At 33.5% G+C, this 14,194-nt stretch overlaps 1 protein-coding gene across 2 annotated transcripts; it reads right to left on the minus strand.

Moving 5' to 3' along the window:
- Positions 1 to 8,075: 8,075 nt before the first annotated feature.
- LOC112790877 (uncharacterized) lies at positions 8,076 to 13,647 on the minus strand. Of its 2 annotated transcripts, none has more exons than XM_025833478.3 (4): positions 12,763 to 13,647; positions 12,609 to 12,690; positions 12,383 to 12,496; positions 8,076 to 8,316 (listed from the first exon to the last, which is right to left on the minus strand). In XM_025833478.3, the coding sequence occupies exons 1-3, from the start codon at positions 13,088 to 13,090 to the stop codon at positions 12,454 to 12,456; spliced, it is 453 nt and encodes a 150-aa protein (XP_025689263.1). In that variant the 5' UTR covers positions 13,091 to 13,647; the 3' UTR covers positions 8,076 to 8,316; positions 12,383 to 12,453. The 2 variants fall into 2 exon arrangements, with proteins under 2 accessions (XP_025689263.1, XP_025689264.1); XM_025833479.3 differs by lacking the exon at positions 8,076 to 8,316 and adding an exon at positions 9,636 to 9,906.
- Between the last annotated feature and the right edge of the window lie 547 nt (positions 13,648 to 14,194).

The raw sequence follows: 14,194 nt of genomic DNA on the forward strand, positions 1-14,194 counted from the left end.
TTTAGTTTGACCGACCGGTTCCCGACCAGTTCAGCGGTTTAATAACGGTTTTTAAAATTTGCAGTTTTGACATTTGACCGATTTATTTTTTGCATCGGTTCACAGTTCAACCGGTTTGACCGACCGGTTCGAACCGGTTTTTAGAACCTTGGTAATAACTGAATCAGCTGATGGTACATTGCGCACTGCAAGCATAATGTCCAATAGTGAATACCCAAAGCTTAAGTACTCTATCTCTCTTGAAATTGTTCATACAAAGTTGTGTTTAAATAAGGAAAAACAATCCACTCAAATAGAACTTGAAAGGACTCGATCTAATTATGAGGAATACATAGAGGAAAATGATAGGCCAGTGAAAAAGCTATTTTGGTTTAAACTACGCCTCTTTATATCTTCCAAACCAAATGAGCATGGTTCCATTAACAGAGAATATGTCCACCTCATGAAATAGTTTTGCTGCGTACAAAGCAGACAATGGTGTTTGCTCAGCGGTTTTGAGAACAATAGTATTGCCACAGGCCAATGCCAATCCAACCTTCCAAGCAAACATGACAAGAGAGAAATTCCAGGGAATGATCTGACCAGCAACACCGATCGGTTCGTACAATGTTTGCACATGATATTGCCATTAGCAATGTTTTCAATGTATGCAATGTTTACAATAACAATATTGTAGGCTTACAACAACCCATTAATCTCAACACAGATAATTAGACATAGTGATACACAATAAAAAAATTAACAGTAGCAAGATTGGAATCAAGAATATCATAATCAAATTACAGATTAACTGATTAACTAACAATTAAAAGCACAATTACAGTTACAAAAATAAAAAATACCTTCGAGGGAAGGGCTGCGCGATGGACCAGAGCTGACGCCGCTGAAGGGACTGGAACACGGTGGAACAGAGCTGGCGCGGTGGGACAGTGGCTGCTTGATGGAGGCTTCGACGTTCGAACGGTGGCTGCGGGATGGAGGGAAGGAAGTTTGCGACGGAGGCTGTTCGAAGTTGGAAGGTTACGACGGTGGCTGTTCGAAGTTAGAAGTTGTGACGGCGATGGTAGCAAGTTGTGGCTGGACAGAAGTGAGGAGGTGAGGGAGGAGCAGGAGCTCAGAGGAGCTCTAGACAATGGCTGAGTGTGAGAGAGGTAGAAGCGCATTTTGGTTAGCATTGGAGTTAGGGTTCGGGGTTCCTCTACACAGCCAAACGACCGCGTTTCTGCAAAATTAAAAAAACCGACCGGGTCACAGTTTGGTTCGACCGACTGGTTCCTGGCCGGTTCAGCGGTTTAATAACGGTTTTTAAAATTTGTGGTTTTGACATTTGACTGATTCGTTTTTTGTATCGGTTTACGGTTCAACCGGTTCGACTGGCCGATTCGAACCGGTTTTCAGAACCTTGGTTTCCTGTGCTATTAGTTTGTGTATTGAGGTGACTGAGAACTGAGATTGTGATTGAGATTTGTCTTAAGTTTTGAAATTTAAAGAAGGTAATTAATTATATAAAGTAATAGTAAAAAATATTTTCAAAAGGTTTGATAAAAATATAGTTTTATATAGTAAAGTTAATTATTTGCATTTTATTTCATTACTCTTACGTTATTCCCATTCCCTTATGAGAACGCGTGGTTTGTTCTCATCCCAAAATCTTCCACCCTTTCAGTGACACAGGTTCGAAGACTCAGTTTGAAGCTGCGGGCGATTATTAGTCTTATTTGAGTTAAGTTTATGTGTTGAGTCGCTTTCCTAGAATTCCCTTGCCTTTGTTAGTTAAGATTTTATTTTTTACAGAGAGACAGGAGTTGTGTTTAAGTTTCATTTGAATTCTTTGTATGATGTTCATTATTATTAATAACTATATGACCAGTATTGCTTGGAGATCTTTAATATATGATTTTAATTAATAGAAACAAAATTTTTCGGTTTTTTCTTAAAAATTGAAACACCAAAGTCGAACTAAAGGCTCAGTATTAAATAGTAAATACAGAGAATAGGTCAGTAACACCTCACTTTTAGTACGATCATGACGTGCTAAAAGTTAGGATGTTACACCTCCAAACAAACAGTGACCTTGCTCCAATCACGATCCATAATGATCTCGTCGGCTACGAAGAGAAAATATTGTTTCATTAGGTTGCTCGAAATGCAGGCACGGGGATGCCTTGAACCCTTGTTGGCAGGGTAAAAAAATTGAATCACCTATACCGTGAAGCGGTAACAAGAATTACCTGCTCCCCTTCCTCATGTGTTGCTTATGAGCCTAGCAACCTCGTCAGGGTTTTCTGCTCCCCTTCCTCATATTGCATGCACTAACAATAATAATAATAAATTATAAAAATTAGGAGAGGGGACATTTTTTAATTTTGATATTGGCTTTCTGTTGGTAGTTTTTAGTTTTGTTAAAGTTTGATGTGTTTTACTATGATATGAAATCTATAAATGTAACTCTCAGAAAATTATTTTTTAAATATATAAATCTGACATTTATATTTATCATTTTGATTTTTAAATTTTTTAACATATGTTAATCGAATCTGCCAATTTATTTTATGATGAAATAAAAAATTATACCAACACAGATCGATCTCTCGAATTTATGTATCCCAAAATTTAAATTGCGTATTGAGAATTCGAATCTTTAGATAAATTTTTTTTTGGCTTTTGTATGCTTGTGTAAAATTACGAAGTAATCAAAGTTCAATGTTAGCAAAATTTGGTACAATTAATTTTAATAATAGGTGATTATAGTTAAGTGGTTGGATAAATAAAAATATTTTTTGTAAAAAATATAAATATTATTTTGCTTAATTTAAAAGTTCGTTTATCTTAACTCCTTTTATAATCTCACTTCACAGTTAAAGGTTTATTGTATTTTTTTTCATTTTATGTATACTTAATATTATAAAATATAAATTTAATTTTGATGCATTGTCAATGTAAAATAGTTTTACATGTGTATTTAATTACGTAGCACTACATCAACAACGATAACTATCTTTCACATTAATTGCGTGAGGTGGTCATCTAAAAGAACGGATTTGATTGCGCGACAGTATAAAATAATTTACACTGTAAATATATCAAAATTAAACTCTATAAAATATTTCTTGAAACATAATTATAATTTTTCAATTAATATTTTAAATTATTTAAAAATCTCAATTAAAAATAAATTTATTTAAAAAAATTTATTTTACTGTTCACTTCACACATATTTATTATATAAAATTTGTTTTTGTCATATTATATTTATAGAATATTCAAAAATATATTATACATATAATATTAAGTGTACATAAGTTGTGAGTAAAATATTTTAATTTTACATATCACCACAAAAAATCCAAAAAACTCACTAGAAATTTATTATCATAGTACCAATTTATTAGAATAATCCACTTTAACAAACTGTTATCTGATGACTTATTTTTAACTAATGACATCAACGGCGTCTATTCTATTATATAAAAATCGGATGTCTGCACTTAATGATGGAGCTGACGTGGCATGCTCTGAAGAGTATTTCTCAATTTAATTATTTTAACTCATTCAATACAATTTATTACAATGACTTAATTATAACAGCTAATTGATTTGATTAGATATTTAAATATTAATATAATTTATTATAATATATATTACTTAATTAAATTTACTACATTAATTATAATTTATTATATTAGTTAATTAATTTATTCATTTATAAAGTCTGAAATAAAATAAATAATTTATTGTTTATTCTAATTGAATTTATTAAATTTAATTATACATTATATACGAATTAATAATAATTTGTAAATCACGTTATATTATATATGTATTAACAAAATATTATATACGTCTTAATGTGTTAATTAAATATTATATACGCATAGAAAAATAAATACAAAGATGATTTATATAATATTAATAATATTATATTAGTACGGTGTTTTTTTTGTTTTGATATTATATAGTATTGATCATGATAATAATATTATATAGTATTATATAAACTTTCTAATATCTATTCTACCTATTCTATTATATAAAAATCAGATGTCTACACTTAATGATGGAACTGACGTGGCATGCTCTGGAGAGTGTTTCTCGATTGAATTATTTTAACTCATTCAATACAATTTATTACCATGATTTAATTATATCAGCTAATTAATTTGATTAGATATTTAAATATTAATATAATTTATTATAATATATATTACTTAATTAAATTTACTACATTAATTGTAATTTATTATATTAATTAATTAATTTATTCATTTATAAAGTCTGAAATAAAATAAATAATTTATTGTTTATTCTAATTGAATTTATTAAATTTAATTATACATTATATATGAATTAATAATAATTTGTAAATCACTTTATATTATATATGTATTAACAAAATATTATATATGTCTTAATGTGTTAATTAAATATTATATACGCACAGAAAAATAAATACAAAGATGATTTATATAATATTAATAATATTATATTAGCACAGTGTTTTTTTTTGTTTTGATATCATATAGTATTGATTATGATAATATTATTATATATTATTATATAGACTTTCTAATATTAGTATAAAAAATTGGAAAATTATTCCTTATGGCAATCATTCTTAGTGAAATAGTGTGTCCCTTATATAGTATTGATAATTGTTGCTTAATTTAAAGTAATTATATGTTGGTATCTTAAATTTATTTTCAATAATAACCTAAATAGATAAATCTAATTGAATTGAATGATTATATAAAATATTTTATATTATTAATATACTAAAATTAAATTCATTTTTTGGTACAGAATTTTATAGGTAAATTTTATACAAGATTAAGTTATTTTTTATTTTTTTTATTTGTTTTATCTATGTTACTTTATTTAATTTTAAGTAGCGTCATATTTACAATTACCGCCAGTATGATATTTTATAAAATATGAAAATCAATTTTTGTTATAATTTAAATATCATTGTTTGAATAGAAGAACTTAACAGACTCACAATGAGAGAGAGAGAGAGGGAAAATTTACCTAGAGAAAAGAAACTTGCATGAGAATGGTGGCGACGGGCTCAACAACGACGGTAATGAGATGAGCAGCGATGATGACATAAGCTGTGAACAGTAACGGACCCAGAAAAATTTAGTAATAGGGACAAAAATATAATAAAATTTAGGTATAGATGTTTTTTTTTGCTTCTCACGATATTCAACAAGTTAAGGACTAATCTGTCATGAATTTGAATTCCATTTAAGAATCTACAATTGGTCGGCAACGAGTTGCTATACATACGAGACAGAATTCGAACCCTCAATACTTATTTAAGCAGATGACTAAGTCGATCACTTGATCAATCTAAATTGGTTTAGATATATTCAAATTTTAAAATTAGAACTATCTAATACATATTGATAAGAACTAGAATATACACACAATCATTATTATAATATTTAAAATAATAAAAATATAATTTCATATGCATAATATAATATTTAAAATAACAAAAAAATATTTATAAGGACCTTTTTTATTTTTAACAAGATTAAATATTATTTTTTATATATATTTTTAAACAATTATTTTACTTAATTGTCAAATCTACTTATTATAATTTTTATGGTATAAATAATTTTTTTAACCAAAATAATTACAATATATTAATACATAGATAATATATTTTTTTATCTTAAACAATTTTTAAAAAATCACTAATAATTTAAGTTGTATTTAATTAGAAAACTAAGTTTTAATTTAATTATTAATTAATTAACTAATATAATATAATTAATTATCACTAATTTTTTAGTGTATTTATTTATTTTTCATACTAAATCAAATTTAACAATATAATTATTATTATGTGTTAAGTTTAACAAAATATTTTTTAACATAAAATACAAAAGAACTATTTATATTTTATTTTGAGACAAATATAATATAATAAGTGGTATATATGTATATAAGTATTAATTTTTTAAAAAAAAATTTGTGGGGGCAAATGCCTCCTCTATATTAAACGTGGGTCCGTCTCTGACTGTGAAGGAAGATGGGAGTTGTGAATAGGTAAGCGGCGATGGACTCAACAACAACATGACAGGAGTTATGCGGTTTTTTTGTGAAGAAGTCGAGAAGAAGAAGATTTTAGGTGAGGATGATTGAGTTTATCTTGCATGGCTATAAAGTATAGACTGAAGCTATGAATTATGTGTGATGTGAGGCAAATCCTAATTCCTAAAAAGTGTTTATATGTATATAATCGGGGCGGGTACACCCTAAACCCGACGATACCTGTCTTGAGCAAAATCTGCCCCGACTCGGGTCAAGTTATTACCCTTTTCATTCGGGTATGGACAGGTCGGGTACCTGCATATTCGAAAACTCCTGCCAAGTCTAACCATGTATTGATACTCCTTTTATTAAGAATTTATCGCTAGCCAATAGATTGCTATATACATAAGGCGAGATTCTAACTCCTAAGAGTTGTATAAGCAGACGAGTGAGATGATCACTTAACAAACTCAAATTGATTAAGATAAATATTAATTATTTTTAATATTTTAATATTAAAAATTTTGAGAATTTGATTTTAATTATAACTTTATAAAATATTTATAATAATAATTACTATATATATTATTTAATTTTTAATAAAATTTTTAATATAATTTTATGTATTATCCCGTATAAGGTACGGAAACATACACTAGTTAAGAATAAAAACAACTACTAGTAGAGAAAGAGAGAGAGTGGTATGGACGTGTCAGAACTCCAATCACACAAGAAATTCTGTATTCTCTCTCTATAAATGTGGTTCTGTACCATAACGCGACCCTTGTTTTCATATTATTAATGTGTTAAGTACATAAAAAGTTTCGTGCTAAATACTTTAAACCTTAACACCCTAAACTTTCATGCTCAATACTCTAAATCCTAAATTCTAAACCTCAAACCATGAGTAAGAAATCGTACAATAAACTTTATGCCCTTATCCCTAAATCATAACCTGTTGTATTAAATTATGGATTTATGTATGTCGAAAAAATGATTTTGGTATAATAGGGGACGACAATAGAATTACAGCGAATAATGTTAAGGTCCAAAAAATTGTGAGGACTGCTTTCGACAATGTTAACAGAGTATATGGCTTTTAAGATTCGAAACCTTGAATTTAGTAAAATTATAAAATCTGATAGAATGACGTAGGGATATTAATAAGAGACACAACTTATTTGTAAAATTTTTTTTTGTTATTCTTGTTAATTTCTTATAGATATATTTTTATCATTACATTTTTCTTCCCAAAATTTTTAAATGAAACAATGACATTAATTTAGACTTTTATAAATTATTACTAGTTTATCACCAAATAAAATACAACTTACCCTAAAACCCTAAATCCGATTCCTTATACCCTGATCCCTAAACCTTAATCACTCAACCCTAAACCCCGAATCGTAAACCTTAAGTCGTAAACCCGGACAAAATTCCATCAGTATATGATCTAGGGTTAGGGCCATAGGGTTTATTAGGGTTAGGAATGGTAGTCCGCCTTGCCCTCACCGTAGGGTCTACAGATCCTACCTCCGTGACAGTTGTGTAGATGATTTTGCGTTTAGAGTTTTTGCTTAACGATTTTGGTTTTTGACGTAAGTGCCACAGTTTTATTATTTAACCTTGTTATCACCCAAAATATAATCATTGCAATTGAAAACAAATATTGCCGCAAAAAAACTAAAGAGTTCTCTCCAATTACAGTTAAAACTAAGTTTCATTGTTTAAAAATAAATTGGATATAAACCAACGTTGTAACACCCTACCACACAGAGCTTTACACCTAGGATGTAAAACAGAGGCGGCGAGGCGCTATGACCTCTAAAAATAAAATATAAATATGTATAATAATCGAAGGAAGGTACTATACTTGGAGCCTTGAAGAATGGGTAAAGCAAAATCGCAAAAATAAAAAGCGCAACACTCAGAAATATGGATTATTTGCGTCTGAAGAAATCTAAAGTTCACTAACACATATATACAAAAGACAAGAGTATAGGGTTAAAAGTACAAAATATCAAGCACCTAACTCAACCTGCGAAGCCAAAGTTGGTCGGAGAATATTTACATATATATATACATATTCCAGAATCCAAAATACATAAATAAAACCCTAGTTCTCCATAATCCTCTAGGAGGAGCAAAATAAATAAGTATATAAGAGGAGATCTATATATATACATATATCAAAAGAACAAAGGAAACCCCAAAATGAAAACAACTTCGCTACAGAATCTCCAGATGGCTACCAAGGTGCCTCTCGACCTGCATCTAAAAAACAACAATATAGTATGGGGTGAGAACCAGAGGTTCTCAGCATGGTAAAGGTGCCACGCACATAAGATATAAGGTCTTGGGAATGCCAAAGGCAATCCTAGAACGCCGACACTCATATTATAAACCTTAAAGAACTAAAACAGAATCCACGAGTCAGGCTGGTTCTCTAAGGCTTTCTAAACTAAACCAATTCCTTAAATCTAACTAAAACTTAGCTAGAGCCCTAACTCTCTCTGTCTTTCCTCCATTCTTTCATCTACGATGAAGTTGCAAAGACAAACAAGCAAACAATGATAATCACAGGTAGAATACAAGTAATACAGATAACAAATATAACAAATAGCATATAATAATCACTTAGGCAAACCCAATTAATGCATGAGCAAGCAATTCAAGCAATATCCATATGATGCATGCCTGTCCTATGGCTGATGAGTCTCATCCGTCGGTTATCAAGCCAACCCGACAAGTCTAGCTGCTAAACCCTGGACTGTCCCTCGTTGCGCATCTCCATGAGTCTATGCATAGCTTTTTCTCTTTTTATTCATAATTCATACATTCATATATAGAACTTTACTCACTGGGGGTTACCATTCCCGAGAATTTATACGTGTCCGGTCACCCTTACGATGTAGGGTCAACAGAGTATCGAGTCTCAACTTGGAACACGTGGTGGCAAGCCACGGTACTTTACCCAGGAAAACTCGTATCTCAGATAATCATTTCATATTCATTCATTAACATTTCATAATCATTTATTACTTACCCATCATATAATTGCACTTTTATACATAACTCATCTTAACCCGGAGCAAGTGGGGCGAACAAAGAAGGGGATCCTAACCTCCTACCATCTTGTTGGGGGCGATTTTACAATACCAGGAGGAACAAAGAAGGGGATCCTCACCTTCCACCATCTCCTGGGGTCGCACTTTCGAGAAAGAGTACTCAGATGCAACATTCATTCTTTTCTTTAGCTAGTTTCATAATTCATATATATATATATATATATATATATATATATATATATATATATATATATATATATATATAGTACGCATGGGTCACGCATACGTGTAGGAGTGCATTTACTGAAAGGTCACGCATACGCGTGGACGTACAATTCTCTATGCTCGCGTATGCAAGCACTCTGCTCGCGTACGCGAGATACCCAACTCGAATAGGTAGGTCGTGTCGCGTGCTGTAACACCCTAACTACCAAAGCTCACGTTTCCGGCTGCGCTACCCTGATAGCTCGGACATTACAACGACACTTATACTATTTAATAATAAAATATGAGCCTGTTTAAAACTTTAAACCGTAAAACCGCTCCCAAAAATACTTTTACTATACAACGTACATCCATACATACCATACAACTTACAGAAACTCATAAAGAGTACATCCATATATAGATACATACATATATATAATTAATATTACAAACATTACCCAATACAATTCCTATCCCTCTTACAGAATATATCAAGATAAAGGCAAGGGTGCAATAAATAATAACTAAGGGAATACAGAGCATCACAACAATAACTAAATAAATTCTTCGTAACTTCTGTGCCCATATCCTGAAAGGGGAAAAATGTAAGGGGTGAGAACATCATCCTCGAAGGGGTTCTCAGTAGAGGGTTTTTGGGAATTACTGTAATAGGATACATAAAGATAAACCGTACCAGTGATTAATAACCATCTTATGCCTCTTTTCAAAAACAACGGTTTTCAATAAAAGTAAAGTCGGAAGCCTTTTCTAGAAGAGGAACCATTCAATTCTCAAAAGCTCAAAAGCCTTTCAAAACGGTTTATCTATGTTGAACCAAAATAGCCTTTCATACTTTTCCAAATCAGAAACAAAAAACCGAAACCAACCATCGGTCCATATCATTTTAACCACGGCCCTAGGCCTAAACAATCCAACCATCAACAAAATCACCACGATCCAACAGAGTCCCAATTGCAAACACAGATAGGAAGTTTAAGCACAAACAAACAGTTACAGCAAGTAGAACAATTAGCAGTTAATCACAAAGGCAAACCAAGTACAATATGCACACCCAAACAATGTCACATAGATGCATATGATGCATGCCTGTCCCTAGTGGCTAATGATATCATCTGTCGGTTACCAAGCCAACCCGACGTGTCCGGTAGCTAACCCGGACACAGTCTCTCTGTTGCGCATTATTATCATTAGAGGGTATCTGCGCCCTGTCGCCGTTAGAGGGTATATGCACCATGTCGCCATTAGAGGGTATATGCGCCCTGTCGCCATTAGAGGGTATATGCACCCTGTCGCCATTAGAGGGTATCGGTGCCCTGTCACCCTTACGACCAGAGAGAAAACACAAGCATACTCGCATACAACATTCATCTCAGCCATCCGGCTTAAATTCACAATTCATTCAATTGCATACATGCATTCGTACTCAACCATGGATCACCATCCATCTCAGCCATCCGACTCACGGTTCAATCCAGAACCAACCAATTTATCAATAAATACAGCCCTTCGGCTTAAATTCATAATTCATAATCAGCCATACGGCCCACAACTCATTCGGCAATCAGCCATAAATCAATATCACACAGCCATTCCGGCTCACGGTTCAATCCAGAACCAGCCAATATTCATAATCATACACAGCCATTCCGGCCCATAACAAAACAGTAATTCCACCATTCAACATCATCAAATTCATAAAATCGGCATTTAAGCCATAACTCATTTTTCTCAAGCCATTTCACTTTGAAATCAAATTTCAACTCTTTTCAACCTTGGCTTTAAAGATCTCATTTCTCAAATCATCTCAGGCTCATAAGCCAAATTTACTCAAAGTGAGTTCCGTTTTTAAAACAAAGTCACTCTCGGCATTCTCTTTCCAAAACTTCCAAAACCATGGCAAGTTAAGGATTTATTTCAAAGTATTCAAAATCACCCATCCAACAATGGATTTTATAACAAAAGTTTCTCGGCAGAGTCTCAAGTCTTTAGGGAAGGTCATCTTACATCAATTCCTTAAAATTCATTGAAACTCTTAAAATCATAGATTCTCGGTTCAAGTAAATAAAACTGAATTTATTATGAAACCGAACCATACAAAATCACAAGTTCCAACCCGGTCCAAAAATTAACTCATTTGAAACGGAACCGGTTCATTTGAATCAAACCGCTTTCAGATTTCTTTTTGGAACCCATTTTTCCAACTCTTCCAAAATGCCTCAAACTTGATTACTCAATCAAAAGTCTAGGTTCCTTTAAAAATCACTAAAAACTCTTTTTTATATTGAAATCAACATTAGAGCATCATTCTTTCCTTCAGTGATTCAAACTGTACAAATAGTTCATTTCTAAATAAGCCGAACTCAACACATAAAGTTCATTAAATAAATTAAGCTTGAAAACATAAATATTCTCTTAATAAATCAAATAATACAATTTCTCAAATCCAACCCTTTTTAAATAACTTTACAAACAAGAGTAGGATTTTGTAGAAATTTCGGCAGCACCTCCCCTAAAACTTGGACTTTTGCCACCCGGTTCGGGTCCCAACTAAACCATTTCTCATTCCTTTTCAACAGCTCAAAACCAGAAATCAATTCAAAAGCAAGCTAAATCCAACAGTCGCCTCAGTGGCATATCTCAAGGAAACCATTTCAAAATCAACTCAATATCAACTGATTTAACTCATTTCCAAAGCTTAAAAGAATCGGTTCAGAAATAAATAATTTGTCCAAAACCAAGTCAATTAAAGTAAACCAGGCTGAATTCAAAAGTGCATTCGACTTCTCAAATCATCAAAATATTAACTCAAATCAAATCAATCCTCAACGGATTAAACTTAGATTTCAAATCTTTAAAGAATCAACTTCAAACATTACAATTCACAAAGCCGCACAACAATTCAGCCAAACCAACATCCATAATCATTCGAGTCAATCAAATAATACATAAGGCAGATACAATCACCAAATACACAATATCTCACATCAGTATCCATATGTAATAATTCCAATACATAAAACATAGTTTTTGGAAAGCGCCCCTACCTCAAAACGCAATTCCATAATCCAAGCGCCTCATAAGTTCTTTTCGCCTCAACTCAAAATCAAAGGCAGCTTCAAGGCACAGCCCCACACATATTCGCAGCAGCATAATCAGCTCTAATTTACAACAAGCAACCTCAGTTACTAAACTCTAGGAACATTAATAACGTATAGCCTTTAATACACGTACGGGACACTAACGGAGGGCTTTCGAAACATAATTTCTTACCGAAATTTCAACACGAAGCAGCTGCGATTTCGAACTGGCCCCGACACAGCTCCAGCGGCGGCCAGATGCTCCGGTGGATCAACTATAAAAAACACGCAGCATCAAAACCTTCTCGAAATTCCAAAAGAACTGAAATCAAACTTAAAGCGCTTACCGGCAAAATTTTCCGGCGACAGCAGCAGGGTCTCAAGCGGCGGAAACGGCCAGAAGCTGCGGCGGCAGTTCCAGCAACAACCGCGCCACACCTGGTGAGCCGAACGGCAGAAGCAGCGATGCAGCCACTCTGAATGGCAAGCAACTGCAATGGACATCAGCGGCGGTGAACGGCAGTAATTCGGGGTGGTTCCGACGGCCACAACAACATCTCCGACGGCCGTACACGACGGGCGGCAACCACTGCAGCAGCTAGGAGGGCGGCGGCCTTGGCGGTAGTTTTTGACGGCAAGGGCAGTGGGGTGGCAGAACAACCACCACCATCGCATCTCATCCTCCCCACAACCTCCTTCTTTCTCCTCGAAGCTCAATGGCAGCAGCAGTCCGAGGTGACGGCGACAGCACACGGCGGCGTGCAGACCGGCGACTGGGTGGCGTGACTCTTTCCCCCCATCGCGGTCCTCTCCCTCGTCTCAGATCTGCTCTGCGACAGCGCAGAGACAGCGGCGCGACTGGAACTGGGTGCGGCTCCACCAACCTCGTGTCTTCTCCCTCAGCGGCGTCCACGGCTCGCGCCTCCAACGGCGACGGGCAGATCGACGAGGAGGCCCGGCAGCGTGACACTGGCGGCGCTAGCTTTCCCCTGGCGATGACAAGGACGCGTGGACTGCCGCAGCGGCGCAACGCGGTGAGGGCGATGGCTGCACGGTGAGCTTCCCTCCCCCTTCACGCCAGCGAACCCCCTTTTTTCCTTCTCCCTCAAGTTCATTTCCTGCTTCTGTTTCTTGTTCGCATAGAAGGAGGAAAGAAAGAAATCATGTGAGCTACTGCTGGGTGAGTGAGAAGAGAACCGGGTCATGGTAACGGGTTACTGGGCTAGGGTTTCTTTATTTTGAAAATTAGCGTCAGGGATAAATTGGTAATTTTACATAAAATTGGGAATAATATAATGATTGAAACTCAATTAAATCCAACACTAATTATCTATAGAAAATACTATTTGTTCATCACTTTCACAAATTATTTTCAATAAAATGCCCAAATCTAAAAATTAGAAATAATATAATTAATTTCTCTATTTTCCAAAATAGCAGTATTAATATTTAAATTATTAATTATTCAATCCAAATCATATAGAAATTCTTATTATTTCACAACTATCAACTTTATACTTTAAATATAGAAAATAATCCAATAATTATAAAATTGGATAATAATCATAACTCATCTCAAATCCAATAAATCAAAACTTGCCTTAATTACCTTTAATAAAATAATTTCTGAAATTAAGGCTATAAATAACCATATGATTTGAGACTTGATCATAATAAGACTTTTCAAAGGTTCTGGTCTTACACGTGCAGTGGTCGCGTACGCAAGTTATGCAGAACAGCAAAAATGCTGAATGCTGCAAAATTTTTAGCTTTGCACTC

The sequence above is a fragment of the Arachis hypogaea genome, chromosome 3 (assembly GCF_003086295.3).
Source record: "Arachis hypogaea cultivar Tifrunner chromosome 3, arahy.Tifrunner.gnm2.J5K5, whole genome shotgun sequence".
Classification (NCBI taxonomy): Eukaryota; Viridiplantae; Streptophyta; class Magnoliopsida; order Fabales; family Fabaceae; genus Arachis; species Arachis hypogaea.

Coding starts and splice junctions, on each gene's coding strand:
- LOC112790877 (XM_025833478.3), bottom strand. CDS start 13,090: ATGCGATGGTGGTGGTTGTTCTGCCACCCCACTGCCCTTGCCGTCAAA. Junction 12,691..12,762: donor GTCGCCGGAAAATTTTGCCG/GTAAGCGCTTTA, acceptor TGTTTTTTATAG/TTGATCCACCGGAGCATCTG. Junction 12,497..12,608: donor TGCTTCGTGTTGAAATTTCG/GTAAGAAATTAT, acceptor GTTGTAAATTAG/AGCTGATTATGCTGCTGCGA.